The sequence below is a fragment of the Camelus bactrianus genome, chromosome 28 (assembly GCF_048773025.1).
Source record: "Camelus bactrianus isolate YW-2024 breed Bactrian camel chromosome 28, ASM4877302v1, whole genome shotgun sequence".
Classification (NCBI taxonomy): Eukaryota; Metazoa; Chordata; class Mammalia; order Artiodactyla; family Camelidae; genus Camelus; species Camelus bactrianus.
Window position 1 is genome coordinate 17739391 of NC_133566.1, and position 26827 is coordinate 17766217.

The following is a 26827-nucleotide window of genomic DNA, read 5'->3' on the forward strand; positions in this document are numbered from 1 at the left end:
TCCAGCTGGGTGTCACCTGAGGGTCTGCATCAGCACTGGATCGCAAAGCGGTCAAGGGGAATAGAGGGAAATCTCTGATGACCGCTCTCCGCCGGTCCTAACAGCGTGAATGAGAGCGGAAGAGGTCACACGCCGAACTGGGTGTGGAGCGGCTTTCAACCTTCCGAGTCTCGCCCAGGGGGCATTTGGGGCGGGCAGACCACTCTCTGATTCCGTACTGTTTTAATCCGGCCCGTTCGCTCCACGGCATTGGTTTCAAGTCGACCCTGTAAAGGCGGAGGGCCCAGGACCGGCGGAACAGGAGGAACTACATTTCCCAGCAGGCCGTGGGCGCCCGGCCCCGGCCATTCTTTCCGGCGAGTGCAGAGCTGTCGCTGGTTCCCGGTGTGGAGGCGGACGCATGGATCCCGGCAGCCGGTGGCGGAACCTGCCCAGTGGGCCCAGCCTAAAGCACTTGACCGACCCCTCTTACGGGATCCCGCGGGAACAGCAAAAGCCAGCATTGCAGGACTTAACGCGGGCGCACGTCGAGTCCTTCAACTACGCTGTGCGCGAGGGGCTGAGCCACGCGGTGCAGGTGAGCGCGGCGTCCTCCCGGGCTCCCCTCTCCTCAGCGTTCGCCGGCGCCGCTAGCCCCTGCCCGAGGAGGGCGGAGGAGAGGGGCCTAGCGGAGCTGGAGCGGGGAGACTGGGGGTCGGGGGTGGTGGCGTGTGAGGCACTGGAGGAGGAAACCGGTGGGAGGGGGTGAGGCTCGGGGCCTGGGATGGGGAGGAGATCCAGGAGGCGGGGGGAGTGGGCCTGGGCCGAGGTTGCGGGGAGGAGCAGCACAGGCCGCGGGCAGGGGTCCCACAGAGGTGGCTGGTGGGGGGGGGCCACAATATAATCCCAAATAATTGTACTTCTTGACTGTGCTAGGTTCAGCGCGGGGCTGTGTTGAGGGAGAGCGATATCATTGAGGCATAAAAGCGAAATTCAGTAGGAAACGTTTAATCCACAGTGATTGATAACATTACTCAGTAACGTTTGCTCCACGTGAAAGTGATTGGCCTGGAGGGTGATGGTAGCAGAGCTGGAGTGAAGATGGTGCGGGAGGGTCTCATTTAGTAAGCATCCCAGTGTTCCAGGCCCTGGGCGCTGAGGATAAGAGACAGTTCTTAGTTTTGAGTGCTCGGGATCATGTTTTGGGTGGAGGTGATGGAGCCGTGAAGGCAGCCAATGCCAGTCCTTGAGAACCGCTGTGTAGGGTACTTCGGGAGGGCAGCTAACCCAGGTGTTTGAGAAAGGGCAGGATTACATGTATTGAAAAAGACAGTGCATTCGCTCCAGGGGACTCTACCCTGAGCTTTTGCTGGGTAGGACTTGTGTTGTGAGAGGGATGGGGATAATGTGGAGAGCTGTGCCACTCCCTGATGTCTGAACTCTGTTCTGCAAATAATATGGGAGACGTTGAGGCTTCTATGAAGATTATTCCTTCACCTTTTTGCAAAAGACAAAACTTTTTGCTTGGTGGGAAATAATTTCTGTTATGCCTGGACTCTTATTGTGTCATGTCGATGAGAAAAATTATACATCTACTTAAAAGTTAATTGGCCTTGGGTTTTATTAAAACAGTGAAAAAGGGCCCAGGATTGAGATGATCAAGGAAGGCTTGGTCTAAAATAATGAACCCCCCACATAAGAGATTTTATAGATAATACGTGGACCAGCAATTCTCAAACTTTTTGTGCCCTGGACCCCTTTCCACTCTTAAAATTCTTGAGGGATTCCTAAAAAGCTTTTGTTTACTCTATTAGAAGCTGAAATTGAGAAATTTTAAAGCTACTAGTTCAATGAAAAATAAACCAGTTCTATATTAACCTTTTTTTATTAAAAATATTTTTTTCTTAAAAAAAGATTTTTGTATATCTTTTCAATGTTTGGCTTACTAGAAGACTGCTGGCTCCTTATATCTGCTTCTATATTCAATCTCTTATAAAATGTTTTGGTTGAAGTAGGTGAAGAAAATCTGGCTCAGATAATGATGCTGCAGTTTAGCTGGTACCATGATACTTTTTGAAAATGTTCCATAAAACACAGGTAAATGTCTAATATTTATAAAGCTCGGGGAAAATAGCCTTCGTCATATACTGTTTTGCCCGGTTTCTTTGGAGTAAATTCCTCCATTCTGTTGGCATGTCTGTCACCGTCATCTTTTCAGAATGCAGTAGATTCTCATTATTTGGGAATTCCATATTCGCGAGTTGCCTGCTCACTAAAGTTTATTTGTAACTCCCAAATTAGTACTCACCAACATGCACAGAGAGAAAAAAAAATTTGAGTTGCCTGGTGTGCAGCCGTCTCAGCTGAGGTCCAATAAGGTGCCACTCTTGCTTCTTGTTTCAATTTCTTACACTACAAATAATGATGTAGTAGGAGAGAGATGCCCACTTTTTAAAGCAAGTTCAAAATGTCCTTTTCAAAGTTTGCTTGGTTTTTCCCATCCTTATGCTTTTTGTTGGTGATTTTGCTGTTTAAAATGGCCCTCAAGCAGAGTGCCAAAGTGCTTTCTAATGTTCCTCAGTGCAGACAGCAAAGGAAACCAGAAGTAAAACAAAAGAAAACCTATGGAATGGGAGAAAATTTTTGCAAGTGAAACCGACAAAGGCTTGATCTCCAGAATATATAAGCAGCTCATACGACTCAATAAGAAAAAAATAAACAACCCAATCCAAAAATGGGCAGAAGACCTAAACAAGCAATTCTCCAAGGAAGACATACAAATGATCAAAAAGCACATGAAAAAATGCTCAATATCACTAATTATCAGAGAAATGCAAATCAAAACTACAATGAGGTATCACCTCACACCAGTCAGAATGGCCGTCATTCAAAAATCCACAAATGACAAATGCTGGAGAGGCTGTGGAGAAAGGGGAACCCTCCTACACTGCTGGTGGGAATGCAGTTTGGTGCAGCCACTATGGAAAACTGTGGAGATTCCTCAAAAGACTAGGAATAGACTTACCATATGACCCAGGAATCCCACTCCTGGGCTTGTATGCAGAAGGAAATCTACTTCAGGATGACACCTGCACCCCAATGTTCATAGCAGCACTATTTACAATAGCCAAAACATGGAAACAGCCTAAATGTCCATCAACAGGTGACTGGATAAAGAAGATGTGGTGTATTTATACAATGGAATACTACTCAGCCATAAAAACCGACAACATAATGCCATTTGCAGCAACATGGATGCTCCTGGAGAATGTCATTCTAAGTGAAGTAAGCCAGAAAGAGAAAGAAAAATACCATATGAGATCGCTCATATGTGGAATGTAAAAAACAAAAACAAAAACAAACAAACAAAAACAAAGCGTAAATAAAGGACAGAAATAGACTCACAGACAGAGAATACAGACTTGTGGTTACCAGGGGGGTGGAGGGTGGGAAGGGATAGACTGGGATTTCAAAATTGTAGAATAGACTACACTGTATAGCACAGGGAAATATACACAAAATGTTATGATAACTCACAGAGAAAAAAATGTGACAATGAGTGTGTATATGTCCATGAATGACTGAACAATTGTGCTGAACACTGGAATTTGACACAACATTGTAAAATGATTATAAATCAATAAAAAATGTTAAAAAAAAAAAATAATGTTCCTCAGTGCAGAAAGGCTGTGACGTGCCCTGCAGAGAAAGTGTGTGTTGGATGGGCTTTGGTCAGTCGTGAGTTAGTGCTGTTGGCTGTGAATTCAGTGTTAATGAACCATGACATGTATTAAATAGGATGTCCTTAAGTAGAAACACACATAAAACAAGGTTATGGATTGATCAGTTGATGAAATGTGTCTGAGACTTGTAGGAACCTAAGTTTGTGTTTCCCCTAAAAACAGTTCAGAATTTATTATGTTGAATAAGGAGAATCGATTGTGTTAAGATACAGATAGTGCAGCTGTGTTTGAGAAAGTGAATCTTCTCATCACCCTTTAAAATTTTATTTTTATTTTATTTATTTATTTTTTGATGGGGGTTTACTTATTTATGTTTCAGAGGAGGTACTGAGGATTGAACCCAGGACCTTATGTATGCTAAGCATGCGCTCTGCCACTTAGCTATACCCTCCTCCCCAGTCTCCCTTTTTTAAACAAATGCTCTAGAAAAAGAATATGAAAAGGGATATATGTACGTATATGTTAGACTGAAACATTACACTGTACCCCAGGCATTGGTACAACATTGTAAACTGACTATATACTTCAATTAAAGCAAAAAAATACTGTATTAAACTAATGCTCTAACCTTGTAATACCCTGTAATGAAAAAGAATAGGAAAAGGAATATATATATACACATATATCTGAATCATTGTGCTGCACATCAGAAACTAACACAGCATTGTAAATCCACTATACCTCAATTGAAATAAAATAATGCTCTGTTCTGAAATCAGAAATGTATGTTAAAATTTATTTTAGAATAGGATGTTAAATTCTAAAGTACCAGCGTTAGATAAAATTTAAAAATTGAGGTAAAAGTCAGTTGAACTCAGGTGAAGGTGGAGAACCCCCCTTATAGTCTTAGCTCGTGTTTGGCATTCTTGTTATTCTAGCACTAAGGCTAGGAGGTAGTTAATACGGAGGAGAGCTCAGTGATACCCCTTGCTCAGAACAGCAAAGCTTCCCACAGGAAGTGGTGCAGAGAAGCAACTGCTGTGGAAGGGGAAGAACCACCGTGGCCATTACCTTCCCACTGGCATGGCTCTGGCTTCAGTATGAGGCCACATGGAATGAAATGTACCCATATCCGCCTAAAGAATGGCATTGGGGGGGAACGTATAGCTCAGTGGTAGAGCACATGCTTAGCATGCACGAGGTCCTGGGTTCAATCCCCAGTACCTCCTCTAAAAATAAATAACCTAGTTACCTCCTCCCACCAGGATAAAAAATAATTAAATAATACAATAATAAATAAATAAAATATATTTTTAAAAAAGAATGGTATTAGAGTGTCAGGGCCTAAATCAGGAGGATGTGTCCATCTCCTTGCCCTGTTAGCAGGAGTTCCATTTTCCTGCCACACACGCAGAGGGTACAATGTAAGAACAGAGAAGGGAGGTGCTGGGTTCAGAGGACAGCTTTGTTCTGTGCACCATGGTGTACCTGGAGCCTGCTGCAGAATCTGGCACGTAGTAGACTCTCAAAAAAGTCTTCAGTTAAGGCATTGTAGTTTTAGGTACTTAGCGAGAGTATGAGTAGACGGGGTGTAGCTTTGGCTGTCTTTTTAGATGCATCTGTCACATTGGCATTTCAGCCCTCAATGCTTGTAAAACACATGGGATTTGAAGGAGTCGTAGAGAAAAAGTGCTTAGGAGATGCAAGCAGTTAATAATGTGAATTGTATTTCAGGCGATACCTCCCTTTGAATTTGCTTTCAAAGATGAGCGTATCTCTCTTACGATTGTGGATGCTGTCATCAGTCCACCCACAGTTCCGAAGGGGAGCATCTGCAAAGAGCTCAACGTTTATCCAGCAGAATGCCGGGGCCGGAGGAGCACCTACCGGGGAAAGCTGACCGTGAGTACAACTCACCCATTGTACATTTTTGACAATAAACCTGGTGCCTAATAAAGTTTATACTAGAATTCTGCTTTGTTAGTGCCGCCATCCAGGAGATCCCATCTCTTCAATCTAAAGCACAAAATCACTTAATTTATGGTCTTCTGCCTTAAACTTATAAAACAGTCATTTGTTCTTGTAGATCCAGATATTTCCTCTTTTACTAAGTAATTTTTTTTCTCTCTTATTTTTATTTAGGCCGATATCAGCTGGGCAGTGAATGGAATCCCCAAAGGAACCATTAAACAGTTCCTTGGCCATGTTCCCATCATGGTGAAATCCAGGCTTTGCAACTTATACAACCTTCCTCCAAAAGCCCTCATTGAGCACCACGAGGAAGCAGAGGTACCTGCCGGGGCCCGGGCACAGAAAGGCCAGGTGACGATAGAAGGCACCTGAGTTGGGAGTGAAAAGACGGGAAGCTTGTCGGAGGTGGGGGGGGAAGTCTGGTTTTCTTTCTCTGCGTCAGTCTCCAGATAGGGAAAATGTAAGATAGGGAAAATGCAGCACTGACGTCCTGTCGTGGAGACTTGATTAAATCTGCACTTTCCAGGCGATCCGCCCTCCCTCTTGCCTGAGTGCACCTCTTCTGCTAGGAATGAGGGTGATGTTTGCAGTTGGGCAGATTAATATTTATAGTTAGTTATTTATCTTTGTTTAACAAATTATAATTCATCTCTTTGGCAGGAAATGGGAGGCTATTTTATAATCAATGGCATTGAAAAAGTCATCCGAATGTTAATTATGCCTCGCCGAAATTTCCCCATTGCAATGGTCAGACCGAAATGGAAAACCAGAGGACCTGGCTATACTCAGTATGGTAAGTTGTAGTGATTTTTGTAATGTTCTTTTAGAAAAGTTTAAGCTCTCTTATTAAAAAGTAGTTGCAGCCAAAGAGAGTCTTTGATATTTTTCTCCCATAAATGTAAATTGTTTGTTTTCCTATTAAGCATTTCTGTATTATAATTTCATAGTGGGAAACCTACTTTCTACTGTGTTCACTTTTTTTTTCAAACTGAACACATGTTACTGCTTTTGAAGCTGAAGGCTGGCTGACTTGGCTGGAGGTGCGTATGGGTCTCAGAAGTCGTCTGGTTCGGGGTCTGTGGCACTCCCCTCGGGGTCCCTGGCTGATGGCCACCTGGCCTCTGTTTGATCACGCTCTCTGACAGTGTCTGGCTTCATAGGATAGTATTTTGCATTCTTGAGCCCTACAATTAAACAATTTATTCTTATAACTGAGCTAAAAAATCAGTCTCTAATGGTAGCCCATACACACTAAGGATAACAGGATCTTGGCGAGTCAGAGTGTCTCGTCATTCATTCTTTTGTGCCACACGATGCAGTCTGTCTTAGTGGTCTTCGTCTGAAGCTGAATTACCTTAAAATCTAAAATTCTGCTTTTCTCCATTCGAGCTCTTGGATCAAGCCACTGTCTCTTGACCAGACTCCACAGGGTGCTAGAGATATAAAGCGTATGTGACCAAACTCCTCAGGGCTGTGGGCATATAAAGTGCTGTAAGACAAGGACACTTAAACAGCAGGGACCTACTATACAGCACAGGGAGCTATATTCAATACCTTATAATAACCTATAATGGAAAAGAACCCAAAAAAGAATATACATATGTGTGTGTTTATATGATGTATAACTGAATCACTCTGCTGTATACCTGAAACTAACAGAACATTGTAAATCAACTGTACTTCAATTTGAAAAAAAAAAAAAAAAAAGACCCTGCTCTGGGAGGAAACTGAAGTTTCATTAAATTCATAGGTTCAGTTACTTTGAGTGGTTTTCAGCCCACAGAGATTTTGCACCCTGGGGGACATTTGGCAAAGTCTGGGTACATTTTAGTTACCGGTCTTGTCCTAACTTAGTGGTTTGGCTCTAATTATTTCCAAGAGACTTAAAATAATTCAGAAAAAAAAAAAATGTTTGAAGCCAGCATAGTACTGCTGAGTGTCTGACGTTTGGCTCTGTTGGTTTTAATAGGAGTTTCAGTGCACTGTGTGAGGGAAGAGCATTCCGCTGTCAACATGAACCTTCACTACTTGGAAAACGGCACAGTTATGTTGAACTTTATTTACCGGAAAGAGCTGTTTTTCCTTCCTCTGGGATTTGCGCTTAAGGTGTGACTTACTGAATTTCTTTCTTTTGTTGGGAAGCGGGTCATTGGAAGTGGGATCCTGTGCAGAATGGAAAGGCCGTCCTCGTCAGAGTTCATGCTCTGTGCTGGCTGTGTGCTGCTCCTGAGCAGAGTAGATCAGAATTCAGTGGGTGAAACATCAGTACACATTTCTCTCACAGTTTCTGCGGCCAGGAGTTTGGAAGTGGCTCAGAATTGGGGCAGTTCAGGCCGGGGTCTCAGGAGGCTGCCCTGTGAGATGTCAGCGGTGGCTGTTGTCATTTAGAAGGCTTGACTGGGGCCGGAGGATCCCCTCCCGAGGTGGTTCACTCATGGCTGCAAGTCAGCTCGGGCTGTTGGCAGGAGGTCTCAGTTCCTCTCCATGTGGGCCTTCCCACGGGCTGCTAGAGGTGGCTGTGTTTCCCAGAGAGCGGGCCAAGACAGGAGAACAAGGCGGGAGCTGCAGTGCCCTTTATGAGCCAGTCTTGAGAGTCACGCCACATTCCCTTGGTCACAGCAGCCAGCCCTGATTCAGTGTGGAGGAGCCCAAGGTTGTGGATACCAGGAGGGCGAGGCTTATTGGGACCATCTCGGTGTGTATCATACAGGCATTGCTGTCGTCTTGAAAAACTTACTTAGATTCAGCAATAGAGGAGTGCTGACTTTTTTTTTTTTAGAATTGTTACTAAATGATTAAGATGGTTTAGTCATTATTAGCGATTAAAAAAAGAACCTTCTTTTCTGTTTTCTAGGCACTTGTCAACTTTTCCGATTATCAGATTTTTCAGGAGCTCATCAAAGGAAAGGAGGATGACTCTTTCTTTAGGAACTCGGTGTCCCAGATGTTAAGGATTGTAATGGAAGAGGGATGCTGCACACAAAAACAGGTCCTTAACTACCTGGGTGAACGCTTCAGAGTGAAGCTCAGTGTTCCTGACTGGTACCCAAATGAACAAGCTGCCGAGTTTCTGTTTGAGTATGTGTGCTTTTGCCTGAATTGTTTCTTAGGGGCAGAGGGTGTGCACGGTTCCCTGTACTGATGGGCTGGTGCGTCACCTGGGAGTCAGAATGGCCCAGGGGGTGGGATCCTGGCTTAGCAAAGTAGGGGCTCGCTTTGTTTCTGCAGCCATCCTCACCTTTCTTTTTCTGCTAGTTTCATTTGGTTTTATTGTCCTCTTTAACTTTCCTCTTGAAGTAACTTCAAACTTGCAGAATTGCCACAAACATAGTACATTGGATACTCACGTTTCTAGTTGTTGACATTTTTGCTACTTTCCTTTATTAATTTCCTTGCATATATGTCGTTTTCCTTTCTGCATCATCTGAAAATTGCAGGCTTCACGTCCCTTTATTTCCCCCAGGCTAGGACTTTGTCTTCTGTAACTGCTGTGTAATTATTACAGGAGCCCTGCTCTGGACCAGCATCCTCCGATCTGTAGCCATGAGCCACATGCTGAGCACTTGAATGGCCAGTGCAACTGAGAAACTGAATTCTTAATTCATTTAATTTTAATCAATTTAAATTTAAACAGCCACATGTGGCCCAGCCCTACCACGTTGGCCACCACAGCTCTATTCTGTTCTTTTGCTAATGCTGCCGGTAAAGGTGAAAAGCAATTTTTCGAAAATGTGTAAGGACTTTTAGGTAAACAGGGACTGGGGACCTTGGTTAGTGGGACATCACGCAGTGTTAGCAACTGAATTGTTTTTAAGCTTTTTCTTTCTGTTTTGGCAGCCAGTGCATCTGTATCCACTTGAAATCCAACACTGAAAAGTTCTACATGCTTTGTCTCATGACCCGGAAGCTCTTTGCTTTAGCCAAAGGGGAGTGCGTGGAGGAGAATCCGGACAGCTTAGTGAATCAAGAAGTCCTGACACCCGGTCAGCTCTTCCTCATGTTTCTGAAGGTACGTGCAGGCTGCTGTCACCTGCCATGGGACGGTGTGGCCGGAGGCAGCAGTATTGTTTTCTGCATGTTTGTAATTTCTAGTTTGGGCATTTTATGTAAGTTTTTTTTTTCTATTTTTTGTTTGTTTAGCCTTAAGGAACTTAAGCAATTAAGGTAGCTTGTACCAGGTTCAGAAATTTCTTTTAATGTTTTTATAAAAGCTAAGTAAAGGCAATATCAAATCTTGGTCATAACATTAATTAATGATAAAGTGTAAACGGCCTATTTCCATGCATACAGTCAGTCCCCATTATTCACAGAGTCTGTATTTGCGAATTCACCACTTGCTACAGTTTATTTGTAACCCCAACGATACCGGTACTCGCAGCGCCCTCATGGTCACTTGCAGACGTACACAGAGAGCAGCAAACAATTGTTGGGGTCTCCTGATGTTCATGGTCCCAGCTGAGGTCTTAATGGGGTGATGCTCTGCCTTCTTGGCTCTTACGCTATAAACAAGGGACCCCCGAGTGCCATGCTTTCACATTTTTGTGCTTTTTGTTGGGGTGATTCTGCTGTTGAAAATGGTCCCCAAGCTCAGTGCTGAAATGCTGTCTAGCGTTCCTGAGCATAAGAAGGCTGCAGCGTGCTGTATGGAGAAAACACTTGTATTTAACAACTTTTGTTCAGGCATGAGTTACAGTGATGTTGGCTGTGAGTTCAGCGATAAGAAATCAACAATGTAAACTAAGCTGTCTCTCAACAAATACGTGTAAACCATGGTTACATATTGATCAGCTGATGAAAATGTTGATGATCAGAGACTCCCTGAAACCTAGCCCTGCGTCTCTCCCAGGGAGCCGTGGTCTGTCCTCGTCGGTGGGGCATACAGAGACGTCATAGGGCGTGATTACTGTAAACAATGAGGACTCCATGTGTCTGTGTGTGTCTAGGGGGACAATGCTGGCATGACACCAAAGTCATTTTACAAGAAAGTTGATCTGGTGGCATTTTGTATTTTGAATATTACCCCTTAAAAAGATTTAATCTAAGAGATAACATAATGACAGGGAAGATGGAGAGGAATGAAGTAAAAATTGCCAAATTCCTTATCTAGTCAGAGGTCCTGTAATGTACGGCTTCCTGTGGAAAAGTCTGTCGTGAAGCTTAAATAAATATTCAGGTGCCAGCTCATAGTTCATGCCCAGTAAATGCTAGTTAACCACAGGGAGGCAGTAGGCAGCCCCACGATAGGTGGAGGAAGTTTAGCTCGTCTTTTCCTCTTTTCTGTCTCTTTTGTTTTCTCTTTCTTTTCCGCTGTTTCAAGTTTTATAAGATAAGAAAGTGTCCGTCTTTCCTACTGGTTTGCCAGCTGTCTTGTATGCTGGGTGTCATCTGGGGACTTTGAGCTCCCCTCAGTGTTTTTGTTCTTGAGACGACAGGCTGCTGCTTTGGCTCAGGGTTTGGTTGTTGCTGCCTGTTTCTGGGATTGAAGTTGCTCTGATCTCTTAATAAGAGCATTTGAATTAAAAACTTTTTTTTTAAGGTCTAAGCTGCCAGTTTTGATTTTTTTTTTTCCTTTAGTGTGGATCATCTGAATGAGGAGTGATTTTGCTCCACCCCAAGGGATCTTTGATGATGTCTAGAGACAGTTCTGGTTGTCACAGCCTGGGGTTGCTACTGGCACCCAGCGGGTGAGGGCCAGGGAGGCTGTGAAACATCCCACAGAGCACGGAACAGCCCCCACCACAAAGAACCATCCAACTCCGGGGCCACCGGCCGAGGCTGAGACACCCTAAGCTACAGAAGTTTGTATCTTCTGTCTTTAAGAAATGCCTGACCTAGAATAGCACACTGAAGAGCTGTTTTTTAGGTTTATAATTTAGATGTTTTCCATGTCAAATGTATGAATTAGTGAGCCTTTGTTAAGGAAGTGTAGATTATGTAAAAGTAAATATGAAACTTGTAGTTAAAACACCTAAAATTTTAATTTTTTTTCTTATTTCAGGAAAAATTGGAAGCTTGGTTAGTATCTGTTAAAACAGCCATAGATAAGAAGTCTCAGAAGACCAATGTGTCCTTGAACACGGAAAATCTGATGAAGATTTTTACTATGGGAACAGACCTTACAAAACCATTTGAATATCTTCTTGCTACTGGGAATCTGCGTTCTAAAACGGGTACAATTAAATGGATAAGCTTTATTCAGTCATGATTTTCAAATGATTTGATTAATGTAGATTTATATATTGTTGAAAGAGGTTCTTTTGGAAAGTAAACTTCTCTGTCTCATTAAAGACAGACTTCAGGTTGTAAATTTTGATGGGTGAACACTGGGCTGAAGGGCTTCAGACAAGCTGTCTGTCTAGCTTAAATCTAATTTTAATAATCAAATGCATTTCCTGTGCTTCCTTCTAGAAAACTAAAGACAGGTTGGCTATCTGAACAAAGGTTAACTAGATGGGTGGTTAATCCTGGAGGGTTGTTACGCATCCCTCCCTAAACCAGTTGCATCAGAATGACTGGAAAACCTTAAAAAGTGATTATTAAGGGCCCAGAATTCTGCCTTTTTTTTTTTTTTTTTTTTTAAACAGATGCTGCTGGTACAGGTTCTTGAAGGGCTAACAAGTGTTTGTGTGTCGTCCAGCCCTCTCGGACGAATCCCATTTAATTACTGGCTATTTTATTACTCCGTTCATGTTTTCCCACAGAGGAGGTACAGTGGAGGAGATAAGGAACCAGTCGAGCTGCTGCAGTTTTTGAAATCTGGGGGTTTTTACTATTTTTGTAGACTCTTCCGCTCAACAGAGCTGAGTAAACTTCGTGATAACCCACTCTGTGATGTTTAGTGTGGAGATTTTATCATCTTAGCAGAACTTACAATACAAACAGGCTTTTTTTCTTTTTCTTTTAAGTTGAGCCTATTTTCAGTGACTTTTGTTTTTTTAAGGTCTTGGCTTCCTGCAAGATTCTGGACTTTGTGTTGTGGCTGACAAGCTGAACTTTATACGCTATCTCTCCCACTTCCGCTGCGTGCACAGAGGGGCTGATTTTGCCAAGATGAGGACCACCACAGTCCGCAGGCTGCTGCCCGAGTCCTGGGGTTTCCTTTGCCCCGTGCACACCCCCGACGGGGAGCCCTGTGGTCTGATGAATCACCTGAGCGCCACGTGTGAGGTCGTCACTCAGTTTGCATACACAGCGTCTGTTCCGGCCCTGCTCTGCAGTCTGGGTGGGTGGCTAAACGCTCTTGTTTGGTTGGGTGGGTGTTAACAGGTATAAAGCTATCAATTTAGGCTTTTGGTGAGGCTGAACAGCGAATTCCTGCAAGGGTGATGGATGAAACACTATAGATAACCTGCGACACTTTGTAAAATACTTGCTGTCTCCTGAAGGCATTTGTGGCTCATGGAAGTCTGTTCTTTACCTAATTAGAGGCGATTCTCGGTGTTTGCGGTACTTCTGTTCTCTGAAGTCACCCCCGACACAGAATTAGCAGTCACTGAGCCATTCACTGCTCCTGGGGAGACAAAGGCTGGGTTCCTGCAAGCCTCATCACAACACTTCATCAGCTGATTGATACATAGCTTTGTTTTATGTGGGTTTCTGTTTAAAGACACCTTATTTAATACATATTGTTGATTCATTACCATTGAGTTCTCAGCCAACAGGGCTATAACTATAAGCTTATCTAACATGTAGTTTTTCCGTAAGGCTCAGCACAGCCTTGTGCTTAGAAACCCGCACTGTAGCCCTATGCTTGAAGGCCATTTTACTCAGCAAAGTCACCAACAGAATGCGCAAAGATGCAAAAAATATGGCACTGCCCAGAGTGCAGAAAGCACGCTTGTCTACAGTGTGAGCTGAAGCAAGCAGGCAGAGCGTCACCTTGTTTGACCTCAGCTGGGAACACATGTGTCAAGTGACTCAAAATTTTCACTGAATCTCCCCAAGTGATCAAAAAAGTGCCACTAATATTGATATTGGGGTTACAAATAAATTTTAGCAAGTAGACAATTTTGCGTTGTGTGAATCATAAGGATGAAATGTAATTTTAGATTTTGGGGGGAAAGTTAGTATGTTTACATGGCTCAGAAATCAAAATGTAAAAGGTGTACAGCGCAAAGCCTCCCTTACACCCCCGTCCCCTTGCTGCTCTCCCCACAGGCAGTTAGAAACACTAGATTGGGGTGGCGGGGGGGTGTCCTTCCTGAAATGATTTAGAAATTTACTCAAGCAATACAAAACACTCCGGTGTAGAGAAAGGATGGCCAGCAATCTAAAATGATGGAGCAGTCATCAGACCCACCTGCTGGGAAGTTTAAATGTTGGGAAAAGCATCCGACATGTTCATCCTGTCTGTTCACCTCCTCAGGGGTCACTCCAGTTGACGGAGCGCCACATCGACCGTACAGTGAGTGCTACCCTGTGCTGCTGGATGGGGTCATGGTTGGCTGGGTGGACAAGGAGCTGGCTCCTGGCATCGCCGATTCTCTCCGACATTTTAAGGTATCTTGAGTCTCTGAGTTGTTCTGTCCCTTGATCTTAGGTTTTCAGGCCTTTTCTGGTTGTTGAGGTAGCCCCAGGTTGTTCTAGAATGGGCAGGGGCTCTGGAGGTCAGAAGCTGATTCCAGAAGCGCCCGTACGTTCTCTCTGGTGGCAGCGTCTAGCCTTGTGCTGACCTCATCAGTTGGGGTCAGTGACAGGTACTTGACCTGTATGCATTTTTTGTGTGTGTGTGGTTTCACTGAGACCCTAGTCTACTAATCTGTCAGATTTTTAACTTGTTTTTCTTCATAGATACTAGTGACTTATAGGGGACTTCGAAGTATGGACTTTATATTTCAAGTAATATTGAAGATACAAGTCATAACCTGTTGCTTTCTGGATCTTGAAATACATTTGTAAAGTTACTGTTTGAATAACAAATCTATAGAATTTCCTCCTAATAAGAGTCTTTGTTGCTTAGATAATGGCCTTTAGAAGAATTGTTTTGGCTGTAGTATGAACTTGTGGTTTACACTCTGTCCTGTTGTGTTTAGTTTAGTTGGTTTTTTTGCTCGTTTTTAGTCATTTACTTTTGATACAATTTTACACTTAAAGGATGTTCCAGCAGTACAGAGAGCTCCCATGGGCCCATTACGCAGATCCCCCAGTTGTTATCAGCCCCACCTACTTAATCATTTGTGTGCTATTTCTAAATACTATGTACATTTGTCTTCTGAACTATTTGACAGCAGTGCACACTCATGTCCCCTTTTCCATAGATTTCAGTGTATCTTTTCCAAGAGCAAGGATTTTCTTTTTATTAACCCCAGTATATTTACCAAAATCAGGGACGGTCAGGTTGGTGGAATCCACAGCCCATATTCGGGTTATACCAGTTGTCTGAGTAATGTCCTTTATAGCTGTTTTTCTACTCCTGGTCTGTGACCCTGTCCAGAATCACATGTTTCATGTCATTGTCATGTTTTTTCAGTCTCCTTCAATCCAGTTCCTCAGCCCTCAGTGTCTTGACGCCATTTTTAGGAGTGCAGGCCGGCTGTGTGGACGGTCTCTTGGTGTATGTAGCTTCCTGTGGTGAGACTCGGGATGTCATTTCAGGAAGCACTTGATGTCGGCTGGTCTCATGACTGGTGACATGAACCTGGATCACTTTAAGGCTCTGTTCTTTAGATTAGTCCACTGTACTGTTACTGATTTTCTCTGTAATAAGTAATTTGTGGAGAGAGATTTGGAAGCTCTGTGAAAGCCCTTTTCCTCATCAAATTTTCTCCCGCGAGTTGGATTCTTTGCAGAGAATTATTCTTCCACTGATGATTCTTTGCTGAGTTAATTATTACCGTGATGGTTGCCACATGGTTTTTCCTAGCTCCATTTGTTCTGTTTATTAGTTGCTATTATGTAAGGTGGAGCTTTCCTCTCTCCGTTTGTTTATTTGCATCAGCATGGGTTTATAGATGCTTGCTTTATTTTGTGAATATTCTGTTACTGTCATTTGTTTTGATGCTCAAATTATATCGGATTTGGCCAGTGGGAACCACTCTGGACTGGTCCCTGGGTTTTATAAATGTATAGAACAAAATTTACCATTTTAACAATTTTCAAGTGTGCAGTTCAGTGACATGTACATAAGTACATTTGTATTGTTGTGCAGCCATCACCATCATCCATCTTCTGAACTTTTTCATCCTCCCAAACAGAAACTGTACCCATTCAGCAATGACCCTCCATTCCCCCTTTCTCCATGAATTTGATTTTGCTAAGTACCTCATGTAAGTGGTACATAAGAAGTCATACAATACTTGTCCCTTTGTGTCTGGCTTATTTCACTCAGCATATTGTTTTCAGAGTTCCTCTGTGTTCTAACATATATCAGAACTTCATTCTTTTTTATGGCTGAATAATATTCCTGTTTGTGTGTGGGTGTATACGAGTTCTGTTGGATATATATACCTAGAAGCAGAATTGCTGAATCCTATAGTGAATCTATGTTTAATTTTTTGGCATCTTTGGAGAAAAAAATTGTAAGGTTTTTTTCCCTTAGACATATTGAGTGTATTATATTAATCCATTCCCTAATAATGATCATTCTCTAATAATATTAATCCATTCCCTAATAATGATCATTCTCTAATAATAATGAATAGTGAGTCTTAAATTCCTAGAATAAATCTCACTTGGTCATTATTTTAATGTTTAAATACTAATACTTTCTTAAAGGTTAATGTTCTAAGATCTTTAAAAAATCAGCATTCACAAATCTGCTTTATAAAAAAGAATTAGAAAGTCTTCCTTAGTTCTCAATGCTCTGGAACAGTTTGGGAAGCGTTAGGTCATCTGGTCTTTGGTCTCCAAGAATTCCCCTGTGAAAGCATCTGGCCCTGGTGCTTTCTTTTTGGGGAGCTCCTTGATACCTTTATGTCTAATACAGAAACTGGTCTTTAAACTTTTTACCTCTACTGAGGTTTGTTTTGGTAACCTGCATTTTCTCTCTTTCACAGAGATATGCAAAGCAGACCCATGATTGAAAAATTTTGTTTCAGTGTTTTTTTTCCCCTTTGCCATTTCTTACTCAATATATTCATCTCTCCCCCTCCTTTTTTCCCCTTGATTTAGATCAAGTAGTGGTACTGTAACTTTTAAAAACTGAGAATTTTAATTCATTAATTTGAACCTTTTTCTGCACTCTGCCTTATTATTTTCTGGACTCTGCCTTATTAATTCCAGGTTTTATCTTTAGTATTTCTGTACTTGTACTATTTTGTGTTCTTTTTTTTTTTTTTTTAGCTTTTGAGCTAAGAATTTAATTCATTTATTTTCATTCTTTCGTTTTATTAAAAATGTGTTTAACTGTGAACTGCCCTAAGTCCTGCTGTACAGGTTTCATTATTTTTTTCACATTTCTGTAATTTTAGTTTGTATTTCTCCTTTCACCCAGGAGTTAGTGGATGGTTTTTGGTATGTTGTTTGTTTTTTAATTCGAAGGTGGAAGGGCCTTTTCATTGAATACATTTAAAAATAAAACCGGTAATCCACTGTATTTTCAACATCAGAGAATAGACTTCCATTTAGTACATCTACACACACATTCTTGGGTCACCTTTTCCCCAGTCTCAGTCATTACCAGTTTGCCTGACTGTGGGACTGAGCCCCCAAGAAAGTAGGGCCTTTGTCAGCTCTGGATTTGGGGTGAATGGTCATCTGTGTGCGGCTGAGACTGGCAGGGCACTAGGTTTGTTACCTGCATAACTGATTTCACTTCTTAAGATACTACGTTCCATGTTTGCTCTCATCCTCTGTTGTGCCCGCCTCCTGGGTGGCGGGGGATAGATATAAAACACGTCACTTAACTCTGTACTGAACTCTCTTTTTGTTGAAAACAGGTGTTGAGAGAAAAAAGAATTCCCCCCTGGATGGAGGTGGCCCTTATCCCCATGACAGGAAAACCAAGTCTCTACCCAGGATTGTACCTTTTTACCACCCCGTGTAGACTGGTGCGGCCTGTGCAGAACTTGGAATTAGGCAAAGAAGAGCTGATTGGAACTATGGAACAGGTACACATACCCTGTGATTGTACAGGATACAACTTGCAGAGACTTAGTAACTTTCTTTTTTAAAGTGTTACTGTTACAGTAACGGTCAGGCATTTGAAAGAAAGAGCTTATTTTCTGGCTCCTCTGTGACCAGCATGAAGCAGTTTCCACGCTTATCAAACCTGAGAGAGGGTTGGTGGTCACGTTCCCTGCCTTTCCCATCCAGCCCACCTCCCAAAGTTCTCTGCACCCAGCTCTGCCTTGGGTAGTAAGACTGAAACATTGTTGGACTCATTCACAGCCTTTGCCTACATTTTGCAGTTGCAAAGCCATGGGCTTTGTGTTACTTAAAAAAATTTCCTGCTTCCTATCCCCCTTCACAATCGGACCAGGGTATATTTGGAATGAAATATGTAAGGCAGGTGGTGTTTCTAACTATGGATCCCTTCAGTGTTCATGATGCTGGGTGGAAGGTTTCCTTCCACGTCTGTGGGTACTAAACGCTGACAGGTCGACAGCAGGAGTTCATGAATGTTAGCAGCCACAGTTATCCTTATTCCTGGAACTTCCTCACCCTTCCTCCTGTCCAGATCTTTATGAACATTGCCATCTTTGAGGATGAGGTCCTGCCTGGAGTTACCACCCACCAGGAGCTCTTCCCTCACAGCCTGCTGAGCGTGATCGCCAACTTCATCCCTTTCTCCGATCACAACCAGAGTCCGAGAAACATGTACCAGTGCCAGATGGGTAAGATGGAGGGGAGGGTGGTGGTTGTCACGTGTACGGAAGAAACGTGCTTGGAATTTTTAAATTTTGAAATAATTTCAAAATCAGAAAAGTTAAAAGTTGCAATAATAGTACACAGAGTCCCATGAACCCTTTACGTAGATTTCACCTCATTGTGCTGTTTTCCATTAAAGGTGAGTAGCAGACACAGTGCCCTTTGGCCCTGAACATTTCAGTGTGTATTTCCTAACAACAAGGAGATTCACTTACATAACCAAGGATAGTTACTGAGATTAGGAAATCTAACATTAATATTATTATTTTATGGTCCTTATTCACATTTTGACCAGTTGTCCCAAAAATATGGTTTATGGCAAATTTTTTTGTGTGGCATCTAGTCTAAGATCACACATTGTATTTAGTTCTCTTATCTATTTAGTCCTTCAAGTTAGAACAGATTGTTAGTCTTTCTTTGCCTTACGTGACATTTGTAAGGAAAAGGTAATTTCTTTTGTAGAATGTCCATCAGCTTGGGTTTGTCTGAGATCTTACGGTTAGATTTTTGAAGAGGACAAGCCATTATCATCACCCCCAGCCCCACCATTATCACTTTTAGGGCTTTTCATTCGTGCCTGGTGACTCAAGTTTCCATGAAGTATAATTTCAGCCTGAAATTTTCAGCCTAAAAAGCTACTTTTAATATTTTTTAATTGTTGCAGGCTGCTGGCTACAAATTCTCTTAGTTTTCATATCTCTGAGAATGTCTTTATTTCTTCTTCACTTGAAGGAACTGGATAGATAGCTCTGATTTGACAGGGGGGGGTTGCTTTACTTTTTTTTTTGTATGCCTAGTAATACTGGATTGTGTTGTGGACAGAAAATGGTATGTTGTAAAGACTGGACCCTGTTATGTTCCTGTGAAGTGGGCTGGTTTTTGGATTACTGGAAGCCAGCTGAACACAGCAGCTGCCGTGCGCTCTTCTAGCCATAGGCTGGCTGCTCACATCTGTCCCACGCATGCATCGTTCCGGAGTCCACCAAAGATTTGGACTCTGTGTGCACAGTTTAAGGCTCTCCCTTTATGGTTCTGGCCTTTCTGAAATTCCTCCCCTTACTTTCCAGTTGCCATCATGCTCTGAACTCTGTTCCTTGTTCTTCAAGCCAGTAAGACTGGGTTTTTACGGGTTTCTAAGTTGTAGCCACTATATTGACTGGGCCACCAGGCAAACAATAAAAAAGAAAAACATTAAAAACTGAAAAAGCTGTAAATTCACTCAGTGCAGTTCCTTTTGTCCAACGTTAATCCCTTTTCAGTTTCTGACTACTTTGGTTACTCTCCAGTGCTTTCAGCTAGTGTGTGTGTGTGTGTGTGTGTGTGTATGTAATTGGTTTTTGTTTTTTTCTGGATCTTATACTTACATGTTGAGGGTAATATTGTAGGAGTAGTCCTCTATTGCAGGAAGCTGGAAGTTTTTCAAAAATTTATATATATAGACAGATAGATAGATTTTTAAATCTTTTTTTAAAACCATATTTTTTTAACTTTTTTTTATTGAGTTATAGTTAGTTTACAATGTTGTGTCAATTTCCAGTTAAAATCATTTTGTTTTGAATTGATTCTTTGTCCTGTAAGGTAGTATAAAGAATTTTACCTACTCGCTGTACCTCACTACCCATGATTAACAAATACTGACTTTTTGCTCTGTGTGTGAGAGCAAAATTAATCTAATGATTTACTCATTCCCCTATGATGAATATTTAGTTTCCAGTTTTATATGTCACCTTTATAATCAAGGAGGGAAAAACAAAATGCAAATTTTTTCCCCTTTGTAGGTAAGCAGACGATGGGCTTTCCCCTTCTCACTTTTCAAGACCGATCAGATAACAAACTGTACCGTCTCCAGACTCCACAGAGCCCTTTAGTGAGACCATACATGTACGATTATTACGACATGGATAACTACCCAATTGGGACCAATGCCATTGTTGCTGTCATTTCTTACACTGGCTATGACATGGAAGACGCCATGGTAAGTTTCACCAAGAGATGTAGTTCCATTCTTTTTCATTTGTAACTTTTTAATTTACTGTGAGATCATTGAAGGAGTATTTCTGTGTCCCCTGGTGCATGTGGGTGTTCTGTTAAATAGTTAATTCCTGATCTAAGTTAAAAGTGGCAAGCCTCAAGGGATATTACTAAATACTCGTATGCACAGGCCTGCATGCTTGAGAGCCTGGCATGAGTAGATGTCGAATGAATGTAGTCTTGGAAACACCTACCGTTTATATTTATGCGTGGTTAGGTTTTAAGCCATTTATACGTGTCTGAGCTTTAATAATAGCACAGGTGATTTGGAAAATGTAGACAGAGTTTTAAAATCCAGAGCCAGTTACCCTAAACCAAGTGTTGTAATTCTCACTGGTTTTATTTTGAAAGCCCTCATTTGGCCTCCATCTCTTAATGAGTTTTGGCTTCGCAGATTGTGAATAAGGCCTCTTGGGAGCGAGGCTTTGCCCATGGAAGTGTCTACAAATCCGAGTTCATAGATCTGTCTGAGAAAATTAAGCAAGGAGATGATAGTCTGGTGTTTGGAGTCAAACCTGGTGACCCACGGACCCTGCTTAAGCTGGATGGCGATGGACTGCCGTTTATTGGAGCACAGCTGCAGTGCGGAGACCCGTACTACAGCTACGTCAACCTCAACACCGGGGAGAGCTTCGTGACCTACTATAAGTAAGTCTGCACGCCGGCGCTATTTGTCAGAGGCTGTTTCTCAGTGAAACTGCTGGAGGTCAATGAAGGTTATTTCTCCACAGAAGAATTCTAGGAGAAAGTATAAGTGGTGGCTGAGTTACTAACTGTATCGGTGTTTCTTAAATGAACGTTCCGTGTCTGTTGTGTTGCCTTTGTTTTTCTGCTTCTGTTATCAGTCTGTTACTACTGATGAGTTATCTGTGATTTATTTTAAAACGACATCATTCAGGGCGAGGGTATAGCTCAAGTGGTAGAGCGCATGCTTCGTGTGCACGAGGTCCTGAGTTCAATCCCCAGTACCTCCTCTAAAAATAAAGAAATAAACCTAATTACCACCCCCCCAATACTGTGTTATTCAAACTTGATCATCTCTCATACACATTGTTAGTAATGTTTCCTGGCTGAAATGTTGAATTCATTGTTTCCTATTAGAAATAAACATTTCAGGCTTATTTTATGACTAAAATCGGTTTCAGTAGTAGGTCCTCAGTTGCCTTTCTTGCTAGTATTCTTGCAGATAACACGGTTCTGTAGTGAACACAATCGGTGGGGTCCCACATAATTCATGAGTACTTTGAGGGGTACCAGCTCTATTTGTATTGGGGAATAGAGGTAAGAATAAGTTTTGCAAATATCCTTTATGAAACAATAAATATTTCAATAAAACTTAGTGTCTCTATACGTTTAAACAAATATTTTGACTTTCTGTACGGTTTATTTTTCCCTAGGAGTAAAGAGAATTGTATTGTGGATAACATCAAAGTGTGCAGTAATGACACCGGAAGTGGCAGGTTCAAGTGCGTTTGCATCACGATGAGAGTCCCTCGGAACCCAACTATCGGGGATAAATTTGCCAGTCGTCATGGGCAGAAGGGCATCTTGAGCAGACTGTGGCCCGTGGAGGACATGCCGTTCACCGAGAGCGGGATGGTCCCGGACATTCTGTTCAACCCCCACGGGTTTCCATCCCGCATGACCATCGGTATGCTGATCGAGAGTATGGCAGGGAAGTCGGCGGCTTTGCACGGCCTCTGCCACGACGCCACACCCTTCACCTTCTCCGAGGAGAACTCGGCCCTGGAACACTTCGGGGAGATGCTGAAGGCTGCCGGCTACAACTTCTATGGCACCGAGAGGCTGTACAGTGGCATCAGCGGGCTGGAGCTGGAGGCAGACATTTTCATAGGCGTGGTCTATTACCAGCGCCTACGCCACATGGTCTCAGACAAATTCCAAGTGAGAACAACAGGAGCCAGAGACAAAGTCACCAACCAGCCCATTGGGGGAAGGAACGTCCAGGGTGGAATCCGTTTTGGGGAGATGGAGCGGGATGCCCTTTTAGCGCACGGTACATCTTTCCTCCTTCACGACCGCCTCTTCAACTGCTCAGATCGCTCAGTAGCGCACGTGTGTGTGCAGTGTGGTAGCTTACTCTCCCCGCTCCTGGAGAAGCCCCCTCCGTCTTGGTCGGCCCTGCGCAACAGGAAGTACAGCTGTACCCTGTGTAACCGCAGCGACACCATCGACACGGTTTCTGTGCCTTACGTCTTCCGGTATTTTGTAGCTGAACTGGCAGCTATGAACATCAAAGTAAAACTGGACATCGTTTAACTGGACGCTGGCCTTTTGGGTCAGGATTGCTATCAGATTAAAATAGAATGTAACGTTAGTTCAGTGGGGCTGTTAATAAGTTACTCTGGAGTTTTCCCAAGGTGGATAGAGCTCTCAGCCAAGACCTGGAGATGACGAATTCAGGGTTTCTGAGTCGCTTGGGTATAATAACTACTGAAGATGATTTTCAATGTATTTGTTAAAAAATTCCATAAGTGTCTTTAAAAACAATACACTGATAAATGGAAGGATATTCAGGGAAAACTCTTTCCAACCCCAGGTTCTTTGTATTCAGCCTTTAGGAGGCAGTGATTGTCAAACATTTATTTGTCCATGTAAAGCAGAGCAGTCCAATACGAATACAATATAAGCCATATATGTAGTTTTATATTTTCTTATATCCACATTAAAGTAAAAACAAAAAGAAATATTTTTAACAGCTTTATTTAAGTGTAATTGTTAAACAAAAATGCACATATTTAATGTATATAACTGGGTGGGACTGAACGTATGCGTACGGCTGTGAATGATCCCAGTCATGGTAATAAATGTCACCTCCCACAGTTTCCTTGTGCCTCTTCAGATTGTTTTTTGGCTTTTTTGTTAAGAACACTCATCTTCTATCAGTGGAACTTTATACCCTTTAAAACAGCAACTCCCCAGCTCCCTCTCCCTTCAGCTCCCTTCAAAGATAACCATCATTCTGTCTCTCTGAGTTTATTTTAGATGTCGCATAAGGGGGAGTTCATACAGTGTATGTCCTTCTGGAACTGGCTTATTTTACTTAGCAGCATATCCTCCAGGCTCATCCATGTTGTTGCATATGGTCTCCTGTTGATGAACATTTGCATTGTTCCTTTTTTGGCAACAGATAAACTTGCATACATTTGTACAAATAAGATGCTTTTTTTTTTAGTGATTAAGCAACTGATTTGCAACTTTTATTAAAATAAACTTCCTCTATAAAATCAATGTAATTTATAACTTGATCTCAACTCAAGTTTTGACAGCAGTTGAAGTCTTACATTAAAAAAAAAAAAAGCATGCTGCTGGGAGTCAGAGGCCAGGGGTAGCCTCTGTAGTACAAAAGCAATACTGTGTTCCTATTCCAGTCTTTAATGTCCAAGGCGAACAAAAAAGAGCAGTTAGTTTGTCTTTCACTGTTGACTGTTGGTCTTAATAATAAATGCAGCATATAATAAAAAAAAACTGCAAAAATTTCAACTAAAGAACAAAATACTGGGATATAATTTTATACTTTAAAAATTCTACCAACTTTGACAAAGAATGACCGCATATTCATTTCCATCAGTCCTCTGGTCCAGAATACACTTTCCGTTTAAAATATGTTACTCACTCTTCTGTGCGACACAGATGGCTTCTAGCAGGAATCAGCATATAGTCCGTTCCTGGTGAAGACAACATTAGACAGATGTTGCCTGATGCTGGCTAATGCTGAATGGACAAAACCAGCGAGACATATTAAGGTGTTTCTCCCTTTCTTGAACTGTCAGGTCAGTGATAAAACAATGAAGTCCATAATATAATAGGGTATCTGCTAACATAAGGTTATATCCTGTGAGAGACTTTTGTCTTCAAGATAAGAGTTAAGATCCTGGCGCTTGCTCTGAGCACTGTTATTTGCCTTTACTCAACCCCAGACTTCTCCAGCAGCGTCAACATGTGGCCGCCACCATCGTCCTAAGAGGCTTCTTAATGTTAATTTTATTAAGAGAATTCTTTCTCGAATCTGTCTAATTAATTATAAGACAGATAGGGCTAGACAGAAAAAAAAAATCTATCCATTCAAGGTATATCCTGGCTTTGCTTCATGAAACTGTTGGGGAAAAAAGAAGGGAAAAAACCACCTTGAATATTGGCTGACAATTCCCCTAACATTAGCAGAATCCCAACTAGACTTCCCACCCAATTCCTCACAGTCCCACGGCCGAGGTCTTTTGTTCAAGTCTGTCCAGCTTTTTGGTTGGTTGGTTTTTTAGCGGCATTTAAAATGGCTTAAGAAGAGCTTTCATTTTAAATTATAAATTCACAACTAAGAGATTGACTTTGTGACAATTCACAGAGCTTAGTCACATTTCACCAGTTTTACATGTACTCGTTTGTATACGTGTACGTAGTTCTGTTCAGTTTTATCACATGTCGATTGATGTAACCACGGACATAAGACACAGAACTGTTCCATCACCACCAGTCTCTGCTGTGCTAACCCTTTATAGCTGTCTCCCCGCATCCCCCAGCTATAACCCTAGCAACCACTAGTCTATTTTACATCTCTATAATTTTGTTATCATAATATTATGTAAAAAGAATTGAGTATGTGACCTTTTGAAATTCGCCCCTTCCACTCAACCTAATTCCCTTGAGATCCATTTAAGTTGTTGCATGTGAATAGTTTATTCCTGTTTATTGCTACATAGTATTCCATGGTATAGATGTGCCACAATTTGTTTAACCATTCACCTGGTGAAGGACATTTTGGTTGTTTCCAGTTTTTGGTGTTTACAAATAAAGCTGCTCTGAACAATAATGTACAATTTTTGTGTGAACATTCATGTCTCTGGGACAAATGTCCAAGAATGAAACTGCTGGTCATGGTGTGGATTCATGTTGTTTTAGAAGAAACCACCAAATTGTTTTCCAAAGTGGCTGTACCATTTATTTTCCCACCAGCAATATATAGCTGATCTATTTCTTCCACATCCTGACCAGCATTTGATGGTGTTACTGCTTTTTATTTTAGCCATTCTGATAGGCGTGTGGTGATGTCTCATTGTGGTTTTAGTTTGCACTTCTCTAATAGCTAACAATGTTGAACATCTTTTCATGTGTTTATTTGCCATCTGTACATCTTCAGTGAAATGTCTTAAATATCTTTTGCTTATTTTCTAATTGGATTGTCTTCTTACTGTAGAATTTTGAGACTTCATTGTATATTCTAAAAAGGCTTTTGTCAAAAAAATAAAAATAAAAAATAAAATAAAATAAAATAAAATAAAATAAAATAAAATAAAATAAAAAGGCCTTTGTCACAGAAGTGTTCTACAAATATTTTCTCCCAGTCCATCCATATTATCTTTTCATCTTCACAAGTATTTTGCGGAGCAAAATATTTTAATTTTGATGAAGCCCAATTTATCATTTTTTGGTTTTTGAGGGATCACTTTTGGTGTCATGTCTAAGAACTCTACCAAGCCCAAAGATTTTCTCATTTGCTGTTTTCTAAAGGTTTTATAGTTTAATGATTTAAATCTATGACCCATTTTCCACTCTGAGTTAATTTTTGTATACGGTGTGAGGTTTAGATCAAAATTCATTTTTTTACCTGTGGATATCAATTGCTTAGCACCACTGTTTGAAGGCTATGCTCCCTCCACAGAATTACTTTTGCACCTTTGTCAAAAATCAGTTGGCCAGACCTTCCTTTAAAGATGGCGGAGTAGAAGCCACTGAAAAGTTCAGGTCTTCTGAGCATAAGCTGCCCACTCTCCTTGCTTGACACCTGCCATAAATGCTGTACTTTCCTTCACTACAGCCTGATGACAGCAGACTGGCTTTGTTGCAGGGAAGGTGAGTGGACCCAAGCTCAGTTCAGTAACTTAGTGAAGGCATGTTACAAGCAGAGGGGTTTTTAACAAGCTGATCCCTTACCTGCTGTTCTATGAGAGACAAGCTCAAGAATTTCTGTTAGTCACCAGTTTCTGTTAACCCTGTGGGCATGGTTTCACTATCTACCCAGAGATAGCACAGATTCCACAAGATAGGGGCACAGTCCTACAAGATGGCCCTCCCTCCCTTCTCCCCAACCCTAACATGCACATACACTTCAGAGGGCAATCCTGAGTCCAGGCTGTCACTTGTACTTCTGACCAACTGGCTATAAATTGGAGATTCCAATGACCCCTCTTGGTGTTCAGTGAATTTGCTGGAGTGGCTCATAGAAAAACCAGATTACCAGTTAATTATAGGAGGATATAACTCAGTAACAGCCAGATGGAAGAGATGCAGAGGGCAAGGTGCAGGAAAGAGCTTCCATGCTCTTCCCAACAGGCCAGGGT

The 26827-nt window shown here is 41.9% G+C and overlaps 1 protein-coding gene across 1 annotated transcript; it reads left to right on the top strand.

Moving 5' to 3' along the window:
• Positions 1-328: 328 nt before the first annotated feature.
• Positions 329-25299, top strand: POLR1B (RNA polymerase I subunit B). The gene is made up of 15 exons (XM_010958983.3): positions 329-577; positions 5397-5564; positions 5805-5951; positions 6294-6426; positions 7603-7739; positions 8488-8711; positions 9471-9642; positions 11632-11803; positions 12574-12855; positions 13999-14132; positions 17510-17680; positions 18250-18406; positions 20219-20415; positions 20866-21119; positions 21869-25299. The coding sequence occupies exons 1-15, from the start codon at positions 401-403 to the stop codon at positions 22749-22751; spliced, it is 3408 nt and encodes a 1135-aa protein (XP_010957285.1). The 5' UTR covers positions 329-400; the 3' UTR covers positions 22752-25299.
• Positions 25300-26827: the final 1528 nt, after the last annotated feature.